The sequence below is a fragment of the Lepidochelys olivacea genome (genome assembly GCF_965140295.1).
Source record: "Lepidochelys olivacea isolate rLepOli2 genome assembly, chromosome: 5".
Taxonomy (NCBI): Eukaryota; Metazoa; Chordata; order Testudines; family Cheloniidae; genus Lepidochelys; species Lepidochelys olivacea.
This window is the reverse complement of record NC_140415.1, coordinates 42751466-42776877: the sequence shown is the minus strand read 5'-3', so window position 1 is coordinate 42776877 and position 25412 is coordinate 42751466. Positions and strand designations below refer to the sequence as shown.

General features: G+C 39.5%; 1 protein-coding gene across 7 annotated transcripts in view; it reads right to left on the bottom strand.

Moving 5' to 3' along the window:
• ERBIN (erbb2 interacting protein) overlaps positions 1-25412 on the bottom strand; it is a 235152-nt gene that overhangs the window by 117179 nt on the left and 92561 nt on the right. For all 7 annotated transcript variants that reach the window (XM_084629519.1, XM_084629518.1, XM_084629521.1 and 4 more), the window contains 2 exons: positions 22011-22208; positions 16873-16990 (listed from right to left, as the gene is read on the bottom strand). In XM_084629519.1, coding sequence (XP_084485645.1) covers positions 16873-16990; positions 22011-22199 — 307 coding nt within the window. In that variant the 5' untranslated portion in view covers positions 22200-22208. The remainder of the gene's footprint in view (positions 1-16872; positions 16991-22010; positions 22209-25412) is intronic.

The window sequence follows — 25412 nt, the reverse complement described above, 5'->3', positions numbered from 1 at the left end:
GCTGAGAGCGCTCTCTCCCAGCGCTCGCAGGCGACCGCACTTGTACCTCAAAGCGCTGCCGCGGGAGCGCTCCCACGACAGCACTTTGCAGTTTCAAGTGTAGCCATGCCCACTGTCACTAATCTTATCCCTGTGTGTTTTACACAATTTATTTGCTTAGTGAAAACTAAGTTATTGCTTATCTGAGAGAACAATACTCCTTTTTCCATCGAAGTGTGGCTCTGTAAAGTAATCAAAGGGGAAAATATATTTAGAGATGATTGGAGGGGGAAAATGTTTGCTGTGCAGTAAAATGTATTGGCTACAGGGACAAAGTCTTGATTTTGTGTATATGCACTACAGACGTAAGTTTCAGCTGGTGTACATAAACTTTAATGGTGCTACTAGTGAGATATGCCAGCCGAGGATCTGGCTTTACATTCAGTTACAAATAAAGAACAGAACAACTCTTAGAGGTAAATTCCTATTAAATCAATAATTAAGAACAAAATGAACAACTCATATACTAGAAGTCTGACACTGAAGTTGGTCAGCAGTTAATGTCTTGTTCTTAAAAAAAGCTTCTTCTACCACATTACCTGCTAAAAGATGTCTACCAGTCTCATTCAGTACTTTTAACACTGATAAAAGCCGTCATTCAAAGCACAAAACTTCATAACAGTGGGAATAAAGGATGAGAGTAATGAAAAACAAACCTATTTTGCTGCTGTTTTGCAAGTACTATGGATTCTAAAGACTATTTCTGGAAGTGAATTAAATGACTCTGTTCTCTGGGTCTCAGTGGCTTTAACCATCAGGAAGTAGAGGCAATATTTATCAATTGATTGTACCAAACCCCCAGGCCACCCGCTTTCCTTCTGCTGTTTACCTCCCACACGCTAGAAGCATGGAGTTGCAGTCACTTCTGTCCTCTCTTTGCTATCCCATCTTTCATCTCTCCTTCTAGCAAGAAAACAAACTGAAATTGAGGATACAAAGAAGGAAAAGTAGAAGGATAAACACAAACAGGCAGGGGAGAAAGCCTGGAGAAAGAGATTAGAAAAGAGGGTCAAGAAGGGCAGTAAGCAAGATGATTCATTCTCTCTCTCTCTTCTCTTCCTTCTGTCCCTAGAGGCAGAATTCCAAAAATTGTTGTTCTCCCCACCTTCTAGGTTGATCACTAGGTGTTCAGAAAGTAACCCCTCATTTCCCCAGAGAACCGGTGATCCTCCTGGCTTTGAGAGCAGCTTGTCATTAAGCTTCCTTTTTAGTAACCATCGACTCTACAAACAGAAGCTGAGAGTTGAAAGTTAATTTCTTCCTTCCTTATGCAAAACCACCAGGAACAGACTCTGTTACACCTATATAATCTCTATTGTCTTTAACGGGGTAGTTTTAGTGCATCTCAGGGTAGCAAGTTTGTCTCTCCCACAGCTACGGTTGGATTGAGGCAATCTGGGGCCCGAAGTATACCATGACACAAAGCCTCACCATGGCCTTGCACACCACTTGGAGTGGCAGGGGCCACTCCTCTCCCAGAGAGAGGAGGACACTGGCATGGGACACCTTTCTTCCTACCAGAAGCAACAAGGGCCATCTCTGTCTCCCTCAGAGTGAACTCTAAATTCAGAAGAGTGTGTATGTGCTCTTCCAGACTGTATCTGCTTGGATGGGTGGGTGGAGGGTAAGCTATGCCCAATAGAAGAGCAAATATACACTTTGAGTACTTTTGAAAATCCAATCCACCATGCTTAAGTTCCTAACAATGCTCAGCTCACTTTGAGTAGAAATGGAACCTTCCCCCTACCCACCCACTTTTCTCCAGTCATACATACTCTTGTTGGGGTGGTGCTGGCAAGGGCCCTCAGTGCAACCGATGTTGGAGTCAACACTCCATTGAGATGAACAGGGCTGTTCAATCCTTTCAGAGCTATTGTTCCACGCTTATTACAGACTCAAGATAGGTTTCACTGCATCGGTTACACTCTGATCATGTTTTACGTAATCAAAAGAGCTAGAGATTTACTTTTTTTAAAATAGAAAACCAGTGTTAATGTAATCACATGACTCTATAAGCCACAGACCCAGGCATGGATCCATAGTATTTATGCCTTACTCTAGCTCTGCCTTTAGCCATAGAGCACAAAGTTTTTGACACCTACAGTATGTCCCATCAATTCATGTTCTGAGCCCTTGAGAGATGCTGCCAATTGATACAATTGCTTTACTGGTAAGAATCCCAGCAATTTGGGTCCTCACTGTTTGTATATGGTTGGTCACATATAGAGAGAGAGAGAGAGAGAGTGAGAGAGTGAGTGAGTGTGTGTGTAAAAAACTTGTGCCTTGAAATCTGTGTAAATACTCTACTTGTATCAAGAACAACTCAGATGGCTGGAGCTCTCGTTTGTTATAGATTGAAATGTAGTAAATAAATGTACCAGCCATAGGCACCTATCACCGGTAATCCAACAACTAGTATCATCATTAAAAAAAAAAAAAGGGCCAATATTCTTCATCTTGCCAGAATCAAAAGGTAGGAATAGTAACTCCATCTTCAAGAAAAAAAGCCCAAAGTCTCAGCAGGCAGGCAAAAGTCAAAAGACAGAAGCCAAAAATCTCGTTAAAGAAAAAAAAAAAAAATCACATCCTGTTGTGGTAAGAAAGACCCAAACACTAACTGGTACTGAATGCAGTGGGATTATAAATAAGATTAAGATTCTGTCACAGGTATAGGCAATAAACAAAAATTCAGGAAAGCCCACAACCTGTCCCTGACTTTTACTAAAAATACCCTGGAGTGGAGGGAGGGCAAACAGAGCACTGCTGGGGCTTGCAGCTGCTCCAGCCCCAGCCTGGCAACTGCTCCTGCGACAGGACCTGACTGCTGCTGCTCCAACCCCACAGAGGGGCTAACCACCAGCCAGCTATTCCAGCTTCTCAGGGCTGACTGCTAGCCAGCTGTTCCGGTTGCCACTGCTCCAGCAAGCCCAAGGCTGACAGCTATTTCGGCCCTCTCCCAGAAGTAGTCACAGAGATCTTGGAAAGTCATGGAATTCATGACCTCTGACACAGAATTGTATCCTTAATTATAAAATACGCCACTCATGCTTTTGTTGGGAGGGAGGGAGGGAGGGAGGGAGGAGGGTTTATGTTCCACTTGTAGTCACACATGCAGCTATTTGAAGGATTGAGGATCAAACATAGTACATAAAGGCAGTGCTACTCTTGATTATTCTTCTGGAGATGAGCTTAGCAGCAGTCATGCATAATTAATTTTTTATTCTGATGATGAGCTTAAACCTCAAAAAAAAATATTAAGCAAGAAATAATACATTTTGTTGCACCTAGAACATTAACAATTGGCTCTATTTACAACTTTTCATTTCCTGAGAGGATATTCATTTAGATCTAGTCCTTACACAAAAAGTTTGAGATCTCTCTTACCCAGATCCCAGTCCTGCAATATGCTAATTTCATACAAACTTGTCTTCTACTAAGCCTGAAGGAATTCAATTGATACTCCACTCCATGCTGGACATGGCCTATAAAGGCCTTCAACATTCTCTACAACTGTATGTATTATAGAAATTCAGATCCAAGTGTGATGAAGGAACAAAACCTTGCTACAATATTACATCTTCTGCTATGTCATTTATGTTGCCGGTTCACAAGGCCCACAGAAGAGTTCAGCACCCTCAGAACAAACAACAAAACCCATCTGCACGGTGTCTATCTTAGTCAGCACAGCTGAACCTTGGTACACCTCTACCCCAATATAACGTGACCCGATATAACATGAATTCTGATATAACGCAGTTAAGCAGCACTCCGGGGGGCGGGGCTGTGCACTCTGGTGGATCAAAGCAAGTTTGATATAACACGGTTTCACCTATAATGCAGTAAGATTTTTTGGCTTCTGAGGACAGCGTTATATCGGGGTAGAGGTGTATATCCTATTTTGTACATATCATAAAAGCATAAGTCGAGGAAGAGACCTATAGGAACATCACTGAAGAGCCTGCTATCCAATATGGAAATCTGATACTAGGAAGAGAGCTATAAGTGTGATAATGATGATACTTCTAAGATCAGCAGCTCTGTGTCACCCTTCTTTCTACTGCCACATCTCCTACGTCTCCCACCAGTACGACCTACTGACTTGTAAAAAGATTTCAGCTTGCATTAGATTCTCCATTACTATTGCAGAAACACAAGTAATTAACATTCTTCAGATAAAATGCTCTGCTCTGTACTCATGAAAAATTAGATGGCAGCTATAGATCTAATGCCATTTTCTACAGAAGAAAAAGTCAAATCACTTTCGCTTCATAAAGCTATGGTGCACTATTTCTCTTTTGTGGAAATTCCCAATATATATTAAGTTGTACAAAACAGTCACGCAAGTAAGTGGCCTTTTCACCAGTGTCGTGAGGACAGTCTATTTGCTCACTGGCTTCGTTCTCACCATTCACATAAACATTTACAATAGGGACAGAATGAAAATGGTACTACTTCACCCCAAATCCTTTAACAAATCTCATAAGGTTAAAATCTGCAGCATGAACCTCATAAAAGGTTTAGAATACCTGACCTTGAAGAAAAGTTAAAAAACTGGGCACCTTTAGTTTTGAGAAAACATGAGGAGGAGGTTGGGAGGTGGAGGAGAAAAGGATCTGATAACATCTTCAAATACGTTAAAGACTGTTATCAAGTGATCAGTTGTTCTCCATGTCCACTGAAGGATAGGACAAGAAGTACTCAGCTTAACCTGCTGAAATAGAAATTTAGGTTAGATATTAGAAAAAACTTTCTAATAGGGCTGTCGATTAATCGCAGTTAACTCATGAAATTAACACAAAAAAATTAATCGCAATTAAAAAAATTTACTGTGATTAATCACAGCTTTAATCTCACTGTTAAATAGAATACCAACTGAAATTTATTAAATACTTCGGATGTTTTTCTACATTTTCAAATATATTTCAATTAAAACATAGAATACGAAGTGTACAGTGCTCACATTTTTATTACAAACGTTTGCACTGTAAAAATGATAAAAGAAATAGTATTTTTCAATTCACCTCATACAAGTACCATAGTGCATTCTCTTTATCATGAAAGTGCAACGTACAAACGTAGATTTTTTTTTGTTACATAATTGCACTCAAAAACAAAACAATGTAAAACTTTAGAGCCTACAAGTCTACTCAGTCCTACTTTTTGTTCAGCCAATCGCTGAGAGAAAAAAGTTTGTTTACATTTAAGAGAGATAATGCTGCCTGTTTCTTATTTACAATATCATCTGAACGTGAGAATAAGTGTTCGCATGGGACTTCTGTAGCTGGCATTGCAAGTCATTTACGTGCCACATATGCTAAACATTTGTATGCCCCTTCATGCTTCCGCAGCCATTCCAGAGGACATGCTTCCATGCTGATGATACTCATTAAAAAAATAATGTGTTAATTAAATTTTTGACTGAGCTCCTTTGGGGAGAATTGTACATTTCCTGCTCTGTTTTACCTGCATTCTGCCCTATATTTCATGTTATAGCAGTCTTGGAAGATGACCCAGCATGTGTTCGTTTTAAGAACACTTTCACTGCAGATTTGACAAAATGCAAAGAAGTTACCAAAGTGAAATTCTTAAAGATACAGCATTCGACTCAAAGTTTAAGAATCTGAAGTGCCTTCCAAAATCCGAGAGGGACGAAGTGTTGAGCATGCTTTCAGAAGTCTAAAAGAGCAACACTCCGATGCAGAAACAATAGAATCCGAACCACCAAAAAAGAAAATCAACCTTCTGCAGTTGGCATCTGACTCAGATGATGAAAATGAACGTGTTGGTCCGTACTACTCTGGATCATTATTAAGCAGAACCAGTCATCAGCATGGACACGTCCTCTGGAATGGTGGTTGAAGCATGACACATCAATATCTTGCGATGTTGGCTACAACAGTGCCATGCAAACACCTGTTTTGACTTTTAGGCGACATAGTAAACAAGAAGTGGGCAGCATTATCTCCCGCAACCGTGAATGCACTTGTTTGTCTGAGCGATTGGCTGAACAAAAAGTAGGACTGATTGGACTTGTAGGCTCTAAAGTTTTACATTGTTTGAATGCAGTTATTTTTGTACATAATTCTATATGTGTAAGTTCAACTTTCATTATGAAGAGATTGCACTACAGTACTTGTAATGAGGGAATTGAAAAATACTATTTCTTTTGTTTTTTACAGTGCAAATATTTGTAATAAAAAATATAAAGTGAGCACTGTACACTTGTATTGTGTTATTGAAATCAATATATTTGAAAACGTAGAAAACATCCAAAAAATTTAAATAAATGGTATTCTAATATAGTTTAACAGCACGATTAATCGCGATTAATTTTTTTTAATCATGCGATTAATTTTTTTAATCACTTGACAGCCCTACTTTTTAACTATAAGGATAGTTAAGCTCTGGAATAGGCTTTCAAGGGAGGTTGTGGAATCCCCATGACCGGAGGTTTCTAGGAACAGGCTGGAGAAACACGTCAGGGATAGTTACGGTATACTTGATCCTGACTCAGCATAGGGTCTCGAAGCACTACAATTCTATGTTTCTGTGATTGACTGCCACGTTACCTACATGCCAGCAATCTCAGAAAGTGACTGACCAGTTGAAAGATTACATCTGAGGATCCATGGGTCTGGAACCCAGGTGTGCAAACTGCTGTGTTGACCCCACCACCAACAGCTCTGGCGAAGAGGTAATGACAGTCTATGAGCCCTATGGGTTCGAGCATGACTGGATGTCCTGTCAGTGCCTACTGCATTTCCTGAGTAACCCAGGAACAGTATTTAAGGCATAAGGAAAACGCTTAGAGGTTGTCTGTGCAACCAGGCGGATCCTCAGCTTACTGCTGCAACAGACTTTTCTGTGTGCTTCTGATGCCTTGCCTTGTTTCTAGTTCCCGGCTCCAGCCTTGCTCCTGATACCTTGTCTCATTCCCGATCCTGGTGCTTTGTCCCCTGCTCTGCTCCTGTGTCATAAATATAAAGGGAAGGGTAAACCCCTTTGAAATCCCTCCTGGCCAGGGGAAAGCTCCTCTCACCTGTAAAGGGTTAAGGAGCTAAAGGTAACCTCACTGGCACCTGACCAAAATGACCAATGAGGAGACAAGATACTTTCAAAAGCTGGGAGGAGGGAGAGAAACAAAGGGTCTGTGTCTGTCTGTAGTCGTCTTGGCCGGGGACAGAACAGGAATGGAGTCTTAGAACTTTTAGTAAGTAATCTAGCTAGGTATGTGTTAGATTATGATTTCTTTAAATGGCTGAGAAAAGAATTGTGCTGAATAGAATAACTATTTCTGTCTGTGCATCTTTTTTGTAACTTAAGGTTTTGCCTAGAAGGGTTCTCTATGTTTTTGAATCTAATTACCCTGTAAGATATCTACCATCCTGATTTTACAGGGGGGATTTCTTTATTTCTATTTACTTCTATTTTTATTAAAAGTCTTCTTGTAAGAAACTGAATGCTTTTTCATTGTTCTCAGATCCAAGGGTTTGGGTCTGTGGTCACCTATGCAAATTGGTGAGGCTTTTTATCCAACATTTCCCAGGAAAGGGGGGGTGCAAGTGTTGGGAGGATTGTTCATTGTTCTTAAGATCCAAGGGTCTGGGTCTGTAGTCACCTAGGCAAATTGGTGAGGCTTTTTACCAAACCTTGTCCAGGAAGTGGGGTGCAAGGTTTTGGGAAGTATTTTGGGGGGAAAGACGCGTCCAAACAGCTCTTCCCCAGTAACCAGTATTCGTTTGGTGGTGGTAGTGGCCAATCCGAGGACAAAGGGTGGAATATTTTGTACCTTGGGGAAGTTTTGACCTAAGCTGGTAAACATAAGCTTAGGAGGTTTTTCATGCAGGTCCCCACATCTGTACCCTAGAGTTCAGAGTGGGGGAGGAACCTTGACACTGTCATCTATTGCCCTGCCTCTGTTCCATTCACTCTACCTCAGCTGACTGCCTTGGTTCTGACCCGGTGCAGCTCCCGACCCCGATTCCCAACTGATTCTATAGCATGATAATAGTATGGACTGCTGATTCTAGCTTTAACAAGGTTTAGTCCAGATGGTTGATGGGAACACTGAGCCTTGGGATGGCTCTGGGGGATTAGATTGTTGCTTTGGTTGGTGTGCATGAAAACTCTGTAGGCATGGGGGAGGCAGTTACACCTTGTGTAAAATTAATATGGCTAATATAATGTATGGAGGTTAAACTATACGGAAGGAATGTGCATTTTCTCAGGACGTGTGCAGTGTATATTGGAGAAGGAGTAAAAGAAATGCAAATAAAACATGGTACTTAATTAAAATCCTAATAGGACTCCAAAAGGAGCCATAATAGGTTGTGCTTTCTTTTTCAGATCTCTGTGTGTTTTGGAGCAGGAGATGAAAGTAATCAGAACTCTGGTGGAACTAAAATGCTTTCCTTTTAAGACAGTGTCTGAGCTGCTAACAGCTTTGGATCCAGAAGCAAGCTAATAAGCCTCTGTGTGTAAATGCAAATTACCTAGCTGATGGGCACAAAGGAGCTGCAAATAACGAATACATCTGGTCAGCAAACAAGCCACTAGAAGACACAGATTATGGCCCTCCAGGAAAGGGAGGTGAAAAAAAGTCAAGCCTGAAAATAAGGGGGACAGGTTAACCTTAAGGTGTGTGTGCGCGCGTGTGGTGTGCTAAAATCTGAAGCTGTGTCTCAGCTATTACCTGAGAATAAACTTAAAGCTTGGTACAGCAGAAAAACTATTGCAAACTTGGTCTGTTGTACAAGAGGGGAAACTGAGGTACACCATCTCATGAATTTCATAAATGACCAGTGAGTGAGGTAATTCACTAGCCTGACTATAGAACAAAATAAGGACAGCCTGGAGGTAATTCTTCTGTTTTTCCTGCAATTAGCAAGGAAATTTGTAAAAGAAAGTGGTATTATTATTAAGCAATAATCTGTCCCCACCAGGGGGGTGGAAATTGTTTCTTTTGTTTTTCAGACACTCTACAAGCAAGCTGGCGCCAGCGGAAGAATAACTCAGAATACCATGGATCTATGTTTTGTGTTGTTTGTCTGTGGTGTTTGTCTTGTTGCTAGCATTGTTGTGTTTTAATGAACAGAAAACCTCATGGTGTGGGTGGGAGGGGGTGAGTGGGGGAGATGGGAACAGGGAATGGGAGTAAGGAAGTTGGAATCATGTTTGGCTAAGGGTAGGAATGGGAACAGGGACACAGGTGTAAGGCTCTGTGGTGTCAGAGCTGGGAAGGAGGATACTAAGGAAGGAAACTGGAATCATGCTTGCTGGAAGTTCACCCCAATAAACATCGAATTGTTTGCATCTTTGGACTTCGGGTATTGTTGCTCTCTGTTCGTGCGAGAAGGACCAGGGAAGTAAGTGGGTGAAGGAATAAGCCCCCTTCAAGCCAGGACACGGCTTCGATCCACATCTTGTAGCTAAGATCTTGACATTACAAGTTATATTAAAAATGACACATTATGCGCTTGCAACACTAACAGACCCAAGGTTCAAGATTTTCTAGCTTCCAAAACACTTGACAAAAGACCCACTGTGACAGGATAGGAACTTGGGTGCACTTGAAGGACAGAAAAGTGTTAGCAGAGCAAACATTTTTGTTCAGTTAAGCACTACATAGAACACAGTTGTTCCAACAATTTCTACCTCCTTGTTTCTTCAGTACATTGCCTAGCGGTCCTGCTACTCAAAATTTCAAAAATCTACCTTTGATGAAATGACAGATTTCTGCTCAGCAAATCCAGCCACAGGTCGAGCATTACATGCCTGCAATAGTGTGCTGGTACTTCAATGAACCACGTAAGGATATTAAACACCTGTCCAGTTCAATACTATTAGGAAACCGAATCATGGTCACCTTCTCTTAGATTGCAAAATTATCCATTAACAAGTATATTCTGAGAAGATGTTTAGCATGACAGATGAGACAAATAGGCCAATCTGATGTAAGCCTATGCAACACAAGAAAATAGAAGTTTTTGTAACAACCTTTAATTGTATTGCTTAAGATAGCTCTGTTGCCAAGAAGTGACTTTTTACCAAGCTAAAATAGTGAAGTTCCTCAATGTTGCTAGCAAGGCCCCGAATTTTTTTTTAAATGCTGAGTGAAAATATTCATGACTGGAAGTATGGGTGAAGATTAAGAACAACAACAATAGCCATTGATCCTGCACAAAGCATGTGGAAGCCTAAGGAGGAATGTAATCAGCTGCATCTCTTAACTGGCACCCCAAATTTAAGAGATGTGTTTTTCAGCACTTCTAAGTCATCCCCTACTGATTCCATGTTTTTTGTATTATCAGGACACCTATGCTTGCAGTTGGTGGTACTCTATATGGTAACATAGAACTGTCAGTAAAACACTTTTCAGACAATTTAAAAGTCAGCTTGCTCACTCCTCAACTCTGAGTGGATCATGTTATTGGTGTATCAGGCCTATAATCCCCATTTGCTCTGAAGATTTCCAGTGAGTTATCATGGGGTGGAGCGACCCAGAAGTTGCAACCTTAAAGATCCAAGTAAACAGGGAAAAAGGTGCATCTTATGTCCTGAAGCTAGCTGAAGGAAAGCGGAGACCAAGACTTCACAGGCCATGCCAGCTGGCCTAGCCAAGAGCCAAAGAAAGCCCACCAGCATGAGATACCACCCAGATGACATCACGTGATCCTTGAACTGCAGTCCTAGCCCTGAAGCTAAGACCATGCAAGCTAAAGAGATTTCTTTAAGTAACACTTTTTTTTCCTTTAGTGGAGACATCCACAATATTATTTATTTTTCCTTTTTAAAGTGTGAATGAGTGTGTGAATATCAAAGAAATAGCATGTGTATATTTAGATTAAATAAATCCTACTTCAAAGCACTTTGTGCTATCCTGGGCCATAAGAATGTTGCAGAAACTGTTGTATGCAATAGCTGTGCTGGTCCCAGGATATTAGAGAGACGAGTTAGTCCACTAAAAGATATTACCTCACACAGTCTGCCCATAAAGGGACAGACAGAGGTGGTTAACCACCCTGTATCACAGTGAATAAATCAGATGGGGAAAGAGCCAATGGTGAAAGTCACCTGGTAATATGCAGCTTTGAAGGGAACTCAGCACTACTTCCAAGGGCAAGGAAGTAGATGGTGTCTCTTTAAGTTTCCAGTGATACCAGTTAATCAAGCCTTATGCTAACTTCATGATTTAAATCTCGATTGTGTTAATTTAATGCTTTGGACAGTTGCTGAGTCCATTCCATATGGTCATCAATTGATTGATTTATTAACTCAATTTCAATTTCAGTTGTAGCTCCAATTCGCTAATTGTATTGCTAATTCTTAGATAAATAGAAAGATTTTTAGTATTTAGTTTTAGCGACAAGTTTAAGTGACTGTTTGTTTTTACTAATTACACAATAAAACCTAAACACCATACAGCTGATGTTTATTTCAAACACAACAACATGGGTCACAAAATCCTCACTGAATTTTAATGGACATTGAGAAATCATTTAGGAACTCTTTGGCTCTAATCCTAAATTAATACCTTTATCCCTAACACAAAAATAATACAAGAGACCAGGATCCAGATTGCTCCTTAAATAGGAGCATATAATGTTTTTGAACGTGAACTGAACAAAATTTAATTACTCAAGTGTATTCTGGATGGAGACACTGAGTCACTATAATGAAACTGGCAATGACAAGATATGTTACTCATAAGGTCCTTACTCCCCCAGGAAGGCAGAGACTGAGGCAATGGCAGCTAGAGCAGCAGCAGAGCATGGGGAGTGTCATGCCATCAGAGACTCAGGACATTCAGGTTGCTTTCAGAATCTCTGATGTCCACATGCAAAACTGAACTGAACTATACATGAAAGTAGAAGGCGGTAAAAAGCATTTTTCTGGTGATTAGAGAGGGTCATTTAAAGAAAGAGTGAGACTTAAGGCATTAGAAGAAACCAAAAAGTAGCAGTAACATAATAGGAAGGGTTAAGTAAAATATATGTGGGATTTGCAGAGCGGAAGGAGGATATGCTGGATTAGCCCTGGTAGAGATAGTTGGGTGAGGCCCCTGGAGAGAGAAGTGGGCCAGGGCAGTCCTGGAGGGATGGGGGAAAGAGAGAAAATAATGGCTTGGGGAAATCCAACATACGTAACTATGACAATATTTTGCTTATATGTGGTTTGTATGTTACTGTTAGTCTAGGCTCTTTAACTGCAGGGTCTGTGTTTTGCTTATCCCAGTAAGCATCAGGGCTTTATTGGGCTAGGTGCTGTACAAACATTCAACCATTATAAAATATAAATTAAAAATATAGTACCAATAACTGTGTTAGTTTAATTGCTCATGCCTCTTCTATTTGATGAGAGTGGTGCCTCACCTAATTTTTCATTGTGTCTTGACAGTTAGGGGTTTGCGTTACCCCATTCTCTGTAACTTCAATTACACTCTGTCTCAAGAAAACATTCTACCAAAATGTTGAAAACATTAAATACAGATGGATCAATTAAAATAATCTGTGACAAAATTAATCACTGCCTGCTTCTCAGTAGGTGGAAGAATTACAGATACAAGTAAAATGAGATCCCAATTCACCAAGGCATTTAAGCACACACCTGACTAAGTGCTTTGCTGAATCTTGGCCTACATTAGGGTAGCATCGTGTCTCAGAATTGCCATGGCAGGCACAGGGAAGAAAATAATACCACTGTTGCCAGACACATGCAATATGAGCCTGAATATATACTTTACTGCATTTTATCTGTGGAATAATATTTTCACTACATATATGGAGAAAAGGAGTTCATGTACATTTTGTATATTTGTAAGATACTTTTTAAAGTTCATGAAGTTCACAAAATCTGTCTCCACTGGATTCACCCATTCCCATTTGAACTTACCCTGAGTTGGCAAAACCAATAAGACTGCCTCCCAGAATGTATATGATGTTAATGATCCACCAAACACTATCCTGGTGATGGTTTACTGGAGGACACCAAGATTCCCCCTCACACCACCACCCCTGCCTAAATTTTACAAAGATTTTTAGGCACTATTTGAGAGTTCTGAAATATCTTTTTCCTTACCAATTTGTCTTGTCTTAATTGTACATATATACTGGTTTGTCCTATCAGGATTGTTGATGAATGTTGGACTGCTGTCTTATTCCAAGTAAATCAAATTTTGGGCCTCCTAGCCTTAGGTACAATTAAAATAAAATTTTGCATCAATCCCCAATTTAAATTAGAAAATAGGAAACCTTGATTTAAATCATTGACTGTAATCATATTTTTTGGTTGTACAAGATTCAGTCTCATTGGTTGGTATAACCATTGAAACGTTTATTATTTACAACTAAATGTAGCCAATTGCCAGGAATAAGCTTTGAGGATACAAGGGGGAAACAACAGAACTTCCCCTGTTGGAGTAACTGCAGCTAGGGAAAATGAGAGTGATTGGGGGGGGGGGGGGAGAGAATCTCCCCCTTTCTTTACATAGCAAATTGAAAAGCCTGGGACAGCTTCAAATTTATCACACGCTCTGGAGGGAACTCTAGTATCCCTTATCTCACCAGCCAGGATGAAAGGGAAGAGACCGACTCCTTTTCTGGCTTTTTACCAAGCTTCCCAGAAAGAGTCTATCTGAGGATAAAATGTAGCATGTAAAATTTCAGGAAGATTGGTGGGGATTTTTTGGTTGGGGATGGAAGAGTTCAAATTGTGGTGAGTGATTGAAAATTAGGTTTTATGATAGGAAGCGAACTTCAATCTTAACTATGAAGTAGCTACTACTGCTCCCATAACATTTAAAATACAAAAAACAAAGTTATTACACACAGTTTGAAATACCAAATTATACAGCTACTGCCTCCTTAAAATACTTTATGCCTCAGTAACAAACGTTCTTTGAGTAGATCTTTGTACGCTTAGTTAAAGGTTGCATTATTTTGGAAGGACAACTCTCTACAGCTGGTAACTGATCAGTTTCTCCTTGTCTGTGAGCTGAGGAATTTGCTAGACCTAGAACTAAAACAAAGAAAACCTTTTGATTCATTTAAATATAATTTAATAACTGCTATACTGGAAACAGTTATTTCTTTCAGCAGTTCAGGCTCGACAGAAGAACACTTCTTTTAACTTATAATTCTTGCCATAGTGGAAGTATTTAAGGACGGTCTTATTTAGTTAACACTATTAATTCACTTGTACCAGGAACAGAATAATAATAATAATCAAATTACTATATTTCAATAAAAATGCAGTGTTCATTAGAAAATACAATAAAATAGCTCAAATATAAAGCTGGTCACAAAGGACAATGAGGGGGAAACCAATATTTCCACAAGATTATTAATTATTATTATTATTATTTTAATTTAAAGCAGAACCCTTTGTAACTCTGTGGAGTCATAGTTGGATGAATGGACATGTCGTCCAAATAAAGCAATAAATTTGACACAACTAGATTATGGAATTGTGCAGAAATAATTAGCTTAAATATACAGAATACTCATTAACATGACTAATCTGACATTTGGATCTCTCCTTTCTTTAGAACTCTGGACTTCATTAGAGACATTCAGGAAAGAGATATCATGTACAAAACAGACATCTACAATTTCCATAGCAGGCTTCATTATGCATAACATCAATTTTATCCTCCTATTTGGCTATATTTGCATATTGTAATAAACATTCTATATCCTTTAGTTTTACCCCTTTGAATGCCAAACTTCAGGTTAAATTACATGCGCAGAACCTACAATATGGATTCAAGATTGTCTGGTAATTGTGCTCCTTTATAGGAGAAACTAGAGACGATAGCAGAAATACACTACTAAACAATACTAGGAGGCCTCCAGGTTGAAAAATCTTGTAGAGAACAGCTATTTTCCAATAATACCTCTTGGATAACAAATGATTTTTTTCATTCCCTGGAAAGGCAACAAAACTTTGCTTGGGCTTTGAATGTTTTTAATAGTTTTCAAACAAAACCATTAATCCAAGCTGAGAAAACTTCACTGTGATTGTGGTAAATCCAACCTCCTGTTATAACGAATTATTTTTTTAAATTGCTATGCATTGTATGAGAATTTAATTAAGGCAAAGTATGTTAATCTGCAATAGGTTTCCCATCATTAAAGTGAATTAATGAGGTGATACTGTACTGTATTCTGCAGCAACTTAGTTTCTGATCAGGCACACCACTTTTTCCTATAAACAAGAAAAACAAGTCTGCTAACAACATGCAGGGCCAGATTAACTCTCCTGTGAGCCCAGGCCTATAAGATTTTATGGGGCCCCTATATACAAGTCTTTTTCCTAATTTAAAACAAAATCACCACAATTATGGCATCGAGGCTATTAACACTATACTAAACTTGCCTTTTAATTAACAAAGCCATTCTGTGGTTACATTTCAGTCTTAACACATGTAGAATATAGTTAAGTTAATTCAAAATAGCCTACTTCTTACTTTAGAACAGCTGTTATATTAGTTTCTTTCTGGGAGGGAGTTTGGGTGCAGGAGGGGGCTCCAGGCTGGGGCAGAGTGTTGGGGTGCAGGAGAGGGTGAGGGGTGCAGGCTCTGGGAGGGAGTTTGGGTGCAGGAGGGGATTCGGACCTGGGGTGCAGGAGGGAGTGCGAGGTGCAGGCTCTGGCCGGGAAGTGCTTATCACAGGCAGCTCCCGCCAGGCGGCGCAGCAGGGCTTAGGCAGGCAGGCAGGCAGGCTGCCTACCTATCTACCTGCCATAACCCCACGTCACTCTCAGAAGCGGCCGGCTGCTGGCACATCTCTGCGCGCCCCTGGGGGGAGGGGGCAGTGTGTCTCTGTGCTACCCGTGCCTGCAAGCATAACTCCCATTGGTCGGTTCCCAGCCAATGGGAGCTGTGGGGACGGTGCTGGGGCAGTGCGCGTAGCTGCCTCCCCTGCCAGGGGCCACAGAGACATGCCAGCAGTCAACCACTTCCAGGAGAGCGTGGGGCCACGGCATGCAGGCAGCCTGCCTGAGCCCTGCTGCACCGGGGCCCGCCTTAGCCTGGGGCCCTAGGCTGCAGCCTCTAAAGCCCCTGCGTTAATCCGGCCCTGACAATATGAAATGTTTGAATTTGCTCCTGTTAGCCCACAACTACCAATTTGATAAACAAAAAAACAAAAAAACAAAACCTTAAAATAAATATTTTAAAAACCAAAAATTCAATCAAGAACATTCAAATTTCTGACTTTCCTATTACACTAAGTATTAGCTGTGTTCAGCAGTTAATTTTATTAGTATTAAGCAAAATAAATCATTTATATTTGGATTCAGCAAATGGAATCCACTGCTGAAACAATATACAGTAAACCAATAACTATCATTATTACGAGCTCCTGGTTATTCTCTGCCTGTTACCACTCACAAAACTTGGATCTCAATATTTCAGACTTCAGACTGCTACTTACAGCCCCGATCCTATAAACAATTATGCATATGCTTTGCAACTAGGCCACTTAAAATAAATGGGCCAACTCAAGGTAGTGCAGTTTAGGTATGGGTATGTTTAAGTTTGCAGGATCGGTGTCTATTTCATTCCCCTATCAATTTTTTTTTGTACTGAACTTCAAACTAAACAGTTTATTTTATTTTTGATACCTCTGAAAACAACAAATGTCACACAGACACATTACAATCAACATGTTTTTCCATACAGTAAGTTTGACGGTCACTTAGGTTGGTGATTTATATTTAATATTAAGACAAGTGTTTTATGAAAGTAATAATAGTTGCCTCTGGGATTCTGTATATTCATACTGTTTTGCCCTTTCGCTCCTCTAAAACGTAACAACAAATAAAATAACTTACCATTCTTGCTGACATCCAGTTCCCTGAGATTAATGAGATTTGCAATGGATGCTGGCAATGTTGTTAGATCATTGTCTGGCAAACTCAGCTTGTGCAGGGATTGACAGTTAAAAAGTTGCTATCGAAACAAAGAAAAAGGTGACTGAGCATCTTTCCATTTTCTTTATATGTCTTTTGTTTTTAATTCTTTTTAACTTCTGACCGTCTCACTAGAAAATCAGAATATTTGTGAAATACTGAATTACAAAATGTGCATCAGTGAAAAGCTGTAACTGTCCAGAGCCAGCAAAGTGTGGCAAACGCTTATATTAGATGCTCTCTACAAACGCCTTCCAATGCTTCAGAAATCATTAACTAGAGCTAATATGTAGTAATGAGGAATACTAACATCCACTTTTCAGAGTCAAAATGCCTGACAATTCTCAAATCTATAAATAAAAAAGCAGAAGCAAATGTAGGAGAGAGAGAGAAAGAGAGGGGGGGGGGGCGCGCGCGTGACTGGAGCACTGGCTCTGGTGCAAAATTTGAGGCCTGCATCAGAGGCTGTAAAGCAGTCAGGCCATGTATTAAAGTAAATGCTTACAAGTTCACTGTTTGTTACATACACTTGGCCAAGTTGTTGCTAGTGTACTAGACATTAAATATTTACATAAATATATTTTAGAAGGCTAGTACAAATATACCCCAATCTAGTACAAAATAAGATGAATAAATAGAAATGTTTTGTCCAAGATATCAGAAACAAGTGGAGATAAACACAGAAACACAAAGTGGCACCTAAGTTGTTTACCTCAGTCTATAAATGTCAGGGTATCTCACCTGAACCCTTTGTGTCGCTGAGGGGATAGCAAAAATTCCTGATAACTGAGCTGCTCCTTGCCATAGTGCACTCATGTGTTAATGAATATGGCAAGTTGTACAGCTTGTTAAAACTGTGCCTTAAGGGCAATAAATCTGGCCAAGCACCTCTGTCACCAAACTGTGCTTGTGGTCTCTCTCTATGAATAACATCAAGGTCTGCAAAATTAGCAGGCTGCACTCTCTACTAGTGCTGATAAGACTAGAGTTCCAAAAATAAAAGCACTAAACAGCAACAACATTCCCCTCTTCTACAGCAATTACATGTGCTTCCACAAATAAATACAACTGAAGTCTGCATTTAAAACCACACATTTTGGAACACAAGCTTTAACACCCACACAGGTGGGTGTTAATTTTTTACAAAGGGATGAAGTTCATCTAAATTGAATATATTTAAAATAAATCTAAATTATGCAGCCTCCTTATTTTCCCCTGCCTTAAAAGGCAATACTAAAGAAGTTTAACAGAGGGGGGGGGGGAGAAAATGACTAACATCTGAGGAAGTGAGCTGTAGCTCACGAAAGCTTATGCTCTAATAAATTGGTTAGTCTCTAAGGTGCCACAAGTCCTCCTTTTCTTTTTGCGAATACAGACTAACACGGCTGCTACTCTGAAACCTAACATTTTGAAGTTATTAAGACGAGCAGGATAGTCTGACTGTGCATATATATGCATGGGTTAATTTGAGAATAGACAGCCAATGGCATCTGTAAATATTAACAACAATATTAACAAAAATTATTTGTATTGGAGTAGTGACTAGAGCCAGAGTCCCATTTTGCTAGGCACTGTACAAAACATATAATGAAAAGATGGCCCCTACCCCAAAGTGCTTACGATCGAACTATAAAAGACAAGAGACAGCTGGTGAATAGAAAGAGATAAAGTTGAGGGGGAAAGCACAAGGAAAGAAAGGAATGATGCTGACCAGCATATTAAGTGGTGGTCACAGCACTCTGGCTGCCGAAACACTGTCAAGGTTTTTGTACATATCACAGCAGAGTTTTAAGGAAGGATCTAAAGGACTACCAAGTGTTTTCGTACGTATTTATGGGGAGTTCTTCCCACATGGGAGAAAGCATGACAATGCCTGTTGGAAAACTTTACAAACGGGCAGCCAAGACAATCTGAGGATCAGAGGCAAGGGTCAATGTTTCGATAGCAAATAGGAGAGGACAGGTAGGCCAGAGATAATTCATTGTCCATGGACAGTAATTCCTCCAAAAGATTAATACTGTCATCTGTCATTAAATAGTGCATAACACTGGTGTTGAAGATTTGGTTCCTGATAATCTTGAGTAAGTCACAACTCATTATCATGATCTCTTTTGCAACATTTCCCCCGACTTATGTTCAAACAGAATTCTGAGGAAGAACTGGCCAAACAGTGAGAATGTGGTTGGAATAGATAAGATTTACTTTAACTTTTTAGTGACTGCCACAACAACTGCCATGAATATGAGTGAGAAGTCACTGGATTGCATTGCTCACATAATAAACCATTATTTCAACCACAAACCATGGAACAAGTCCCAGGAATTTGATATTCACATAACACCCAAACCATAAAAGTTTGGACGATAAATTATTCAAGAGAATAACTCTAGTCTGTGTAGTGACACAGTACCTTTTCTTCAGAAATATGGACCTGTTACTAGCTTGCACCATCAGTGCTTTCATTAGTTGGATTTCCTTGGGTTATGTACTGGATAGGTGCTTTGGTTGGCATACATCTTTTGGAGCCATTCTTTTTTCTTACTATTTCCAGCAAGACAATGTGCTCAAAAACGTACCCCTGCATGCAAACAGTTATATAGATTTTAAAAATCATACTAAATTTATCTAATTATTCATGTGAAAAGAATGAAAAACATATGGCACAGGCAGTGGGGAAGAGGTTTACAAAAGTGAAAAGTTTTAAAATTTTGTTTTTTCATCTTCTGTATTCTGATACAGTGGTCCATCACTGGGAGTGTGGAGCCAATTAGAGTTGGCTGGTGTAAAAACTATATGGCTAACTGTCCTTTAAGTTGCAAGGAAAATAGGAAGGTAGAATCCAACTAAAAGATATGCTTGTGCAGGAATGATTGATCCTTTCCTCTAACAGATTTACCTCCAGGAAGCTGTACTAGTAATTGAGGTGTTTTGCAGCTTTAGGAAGCTTCAGTGTTTAGTGTTAGCTGGAAGACTCCATTTTGAACCAAGTGGATATGGCTCATTGGTCAAAGCCTACTGGGGAAGGAGCTATGGTAGATAAAACCTACTCTAGTCCTAAAAATTTAGGATACTTTTTTTAAACTTGGGAGCTTTCACGTAATTTAAGCACTTAGGAGCATAAGTGACTTTCAAATTTTACACATCAATCTAGCTTTGGGAGGTTATCTTAGGCAGATGTCTGTTACAGCCTTGAAAGATTGAGTAAGCTTGATGTAGGCAGAAGCCTGCCTAGCTTGAAAAATTGGTTCTAACTCTGCGGGTTCTCTCTTTAGCTGGAAGACATGCAATGCAGCTACCAAGAAATTTTTCTAACTTAAGTTATGTCAGTTCCTTGGGGACATATTTTTATTTAAATATTTATTTTTAATCCTCCTAAGTCTCCTTCTACCTTTCCCTTTCTCAATATTTGAGTCTATGATTCACAGTTCACATTAGTGAGACAGATACTGGAATACTGTATACAATTCTGGTATCCACATATTGGAAAAACTCAGAGGGTGCTGAGAAGAGCCATAAAAATTATTTGAGAGCTGAAGAAAATGCCTTATAGTGAGAGCGTCAAGAGTTTAATCTTACAAAGAGCTTAATTTGTTTACCTTATAAAAAAAGATTGAAAGGAAACTTGATTACAGTGTACCTTCACAGGGACAATATACCTGGTACTAAAGAGCTCTTCAATCTAGCAGACAAAGACTTATCAAGAACCAATGTCTGAAAGCTGAACCCAGACATATTTAAACTGGAAATAAGGCACACATTTTTAAACAGTGAACATGACTGGAGCAAACTACCAAGGGAAGTGGTAGATTTTCCATCTCTTAAGTCTTCAAAAATAAAGACCTTTTGGAAGATATGCATTAGTCAAGAACAAAGTTATTGGCTGTAATACAGGGGGTACCTGAGTGAATTTAACTGCCTGTGATATACTGGTCCCTTTTGAATCTATAAATGTATTCATTAGATCACTATGTCACATGGTCTTCCCCCATATTTAATAATGGGCTCTTCAATCTAGCAGAGAAAGGTATAACACCATCCAACAGCTGGAAGTTGAAGCTAGACAAATTTAGACTAGAAATGGAGCATGCATTTTTAAACAGTGAGAGTAAATAACCATTGGAACAATTTACCAAGGGTTATGTGGATTCTCCATCACTAACAATTTTTAAAAAAAATCAAGATTGGATGTTTTTCTAAAAGATATGCTCTAGAAATTATTTTATTATCTATAGCCTGTGATATACAGGAAGTTGGACGACATCATCATAAAACGGTCACTTCTGGCCTTTTTAAGACCTGTAGAACATCAAGTTGCTATTAACATCTATTCCTACTGAAAAGGTAGAGAATTCTCAGTTTGGACAGTTGACAAAACAAACAATATCTTGACTTAGGCCTTGTCTACACTACAGGGGAAATTCGATCTAAGCTATGCAATTTGACTTACGTGAATAGCGTAACTCAAATTGGCATAGCTTAGATCTACTTACGCACGCAGGAGTCGACAGGAGAGCTTCACTAGACCCGCTAAATCGACCGCCAATGCATCGATTGCTGCTCGTCAATCCCCCAGTAAGGGTAGACAAGCTCTTAGTAGTAGTATTAGTAGTAGTGTTGGCTTAACTGCTCCCACTGACATCCAGTGGGCTTAATTAACTGTAAGCTGCTACTACTACCCTATTTGGGGTAAACAAGAAACTGAATAACGTCCTCATTGGTTTCAATTGCTTGGACTTCCAATGGTTACAAAAGCTATCAATGTGAAAAATTGTCAACTTTTAAAGAGCCTAGCAAAGTAATATTCAACAATGATTCAGGCAGGATAATGATCAAATTTTCCATATACTGGTGATGAAGATGAAAAGAAGCAAAAGCAACAAAGTCTTCAGTAACATATTAAGACGTTTAAACTGGTGAGTTGAAAATGGAAGTTGGTCACCTACGAGGGCCCTCAATGACAAAAGACTTTTAGAATTATTATTCCACTGCTGTATAATATAGATGTAGTAAAGTAATAAGGTTAATACACCTCACAAAAAAACAAACCCCAAACACCATACCTTTGGAAGCTCCTCAATCTGATTTGCATCTAAATAGAGTTCTTCCAAGGTCTTTTCAAAGGTAAATATCTCTTTCGGCACTTGTTCCAGGCTGCAGTGAGAATAATCAAGTGCAGTGACAGTTTCTTCTTCTCCACGCAGACAGCGGCATGGCACCAACCGCACAAACAAGTTCCGCTTTGTTGTCATTTTCAGGCACTGTAAACAAAAATGAGGTTTCTGAAATATCTTTACACTTTGAGAAACTAATATATTATTTTTTACCTCAACAGCTTATTAGACGCAAAGTTTAGAATTATTACATTTTAAGGACTGCAGAGCACCTGCAACTTCCATTGAAGAAAAGGATACTGTGGCTGCTTGGCAGTGGTGAAAATCAGGCTATAAATTTTTACTTTTTTTTTTAAAAAGAGAAAAAGAGTATCAAACTGAAACCTCCACTTCTTACAGCAAAGTTTCACTTTCTCAGGAGCATTATGCTTTAGTTCCTAGAAAATTAAGTAGACATTTCTTTTAAGAGGTGCTTTTATATTTCATATTAGGAAAACCTTTCTAACTATAAGGATGGTTAAGTATTGGATTGGGCTTCCAAAGGAGGTTGTGGAATCTCCATCACTGGAGGTTTTAAAGAACAGGTTAGACAAATATCTGTTGGCATGACAAAATGACCTTAAGGTCCCTTCCAGCCATACATTTCTCTGATTCTGCACCCTCATTCAAAAAGTAGGACATAGATAACGAATCAGTATGGTTTCTGTAAATTGATCCAACTACAAACGTGACTGCCACTAAAAATTGCACTATAAAGAAACACTTTTAAAAAGGTGCTCAGACACAGGAATTCTATTCATTTTCTGCAATTTCACCCACAGTCTGGAAAGCTTCAAAACACAGATTTTTAAGAAAAAAGCCATTAAACATTGGTTTTACTTCTTAAAAGTAAATGAATAGGCAATAGGAAAAAGATTTTGATGGAAAACAATGAATTTTTTTTTTTTGGCAGTGCAAAAGGTAACTGCAATCTATGTTCCACCTTTGAATTTATGCAGTTACAAATTTGATTCTGTGAATATCTAGTCTGCTACATATTCCAAATTATACTTCGCTCATCTGGAACTCATTTTGTGGGGGTGCCTTACATTCCAAATTTTATTTAACTCATGCATGAGTGTTAGTACTATTATAGTGCCTGAATTTCCATCTATCATAAAAGGGTGGAAAAGCAGCCTTTTGTAGATGGCAGGCTGTCAGAGTTCCTTACTAAATAATTAATACGACAACAAAACTCCAGCAGTATTACAATAGGGCTTTGTATAGTCATCTTTGTCATTTAAATCAAAATAAAAAAGATAATCTCTTTGCCTAATCAGTGTACAGGGATTGGAATACAGAAAAGTAAAAATCCATTTATTCATGTCTGAATATTGGTGATATCATAGCAGAATTTTCAGATGCCTTCTTGATCTATTGTTAACTTCAAGCACACAGCCATCTATCCATTTCCTTGCCCTGTACTACAATGACCACCACCTTTCCTTCCCTAACTTTCTTGAAGTTATTTCCATCTATATGCCTCATGTGACTAAAGTACACAAACTTGCACCTGCTGATTTCTAATATTATAAATAAATAATATTGCCAACTAATATTTTGGGGAAAGGAGGGAGGCTTAGAACCAGGAGATTCGCAAGAACCTTTGCTGCCACCATCACATCTCAAAAGCTTAATTTTTCATCTTGTCAGCAGCATTTATTTTCCACAATTCACATCCACAAGTCACTATGGAAAAAATTAAGCTTTTCACCAGGCGAACCTTTGCACGTTTTGAGATGGCGTGGTTTTTCCAAACTTTTGTAAGCAACCTATTCCTAGTCTTCTTCTAATTTCTTTGGAACAGCTCCGCTCGTCGGATATGTAGGACCCTATCTACTACCTAGTTCGGCAACATGAGGTCTGCTTGCATTTTTGTTAATCCTGTCAATACCCATGCATTTTGATTTTTGCCATATTCAGTCCATATTCCTTACTAATTGTTTTTAATAGACTCCAACATTTGTTGCATTGCATCAGTCATTGTAGCAAAGAGCTACAGCATATCTGAGGGCAGTTAAGAGGCATCTACCAATAAAAACCCCAGATCCTTCCATTTTGTTACAGCCCTCCACAGCTTGTCTCATACCCTGCCCACACCTTGAAAAGGCTTCGGGACAGAGTACACCCTTGTCTCACACCCTGTCCAGTGAAAAAACACTCATTGCCACCTGTTCCTGTTCACACAGTGCTGTGTCTGATCGTGGTAGAGATTTAAAATTAATTCAATGAAATGCTTTGGAATCCCCATGTCTGCAAGTGTTCTCTGAAGATAGATATCATCCGATATAGCCAACACTTTTGCATAGTCAATGAAATAAGCAGAAATCAAGTCAGTGTTACGAAATCCTGTCTCTCCCTTCGCACATGCCCCCCAGCACAAGGAGCATCTCAGACATAGAATGGACTAGGCAGAGCATAATGGGTTCCAGACATACACAACTGTCAAATGGTCCCTTAAACAGCTAGTGCAACTTAGAACTCCACTTATTTTAAGATACTTGGGTTATTCTCAGAAACTATAGTGATGGGACAATTTTAGCAGACAGATTAGTAAATAAAATACTAACATCAAAATACATTTAAAAATATTGATAACATTAACAAAATCAATAAAGTAGTTGTTGTGATGTTTGGCTGCATGTGTTTCCTCTGTGTGCCACCCCAGCCCTGCACAGACAGCTGGCACAGCAGACCTCGAGTGAACTGCCCAACGACCACAAGATTTGTTAAGGGATGAAGGCACCCGGCCAAGTTTGTTGTTGACAAAGCACAGTACTGGTATCCTGCAGACTCTACCGGACCATTAATACATGTATGCCCATAACAATGGACCAGCTCAGTGAACAGCGGGACTTTCCATTTTTCCCTAGGCCAGAATTCAGTTCCATTGCCCAATACAACTAGAATCACACAAGCGAGCTATTCCCGCCTCATGTCCCAAACCCCAGAAGGCCATACTGATCATGACTCCCAAGCAAAAGTGAGAATGTAGTGCTTACAACTTTTGGAGAGCAAGGGGAGTGAGTTCAGCATTTTAAGATTCGATTTCCATCATGAATACAAGGACAATGGTTACTGTGTGTGTTGTATCTACAGCTGTTGCCACTGTGGCCTTCAGGGTCTATCCCTCCACACTTGCAAAACGCCTGACCCAGATAAGAAGGAGAAAGAAGAGGACTCGGGATAACATGTCAGGAGATCCTACAAGCCAGTGGTGCACCAGAAAATGAGCACAGGGCCTGAAGGATCATCCTTGCAGACAGCATGGGCAAGGATAGAGCAGAGAGGATAAAGGCACAAAAAAAGGAG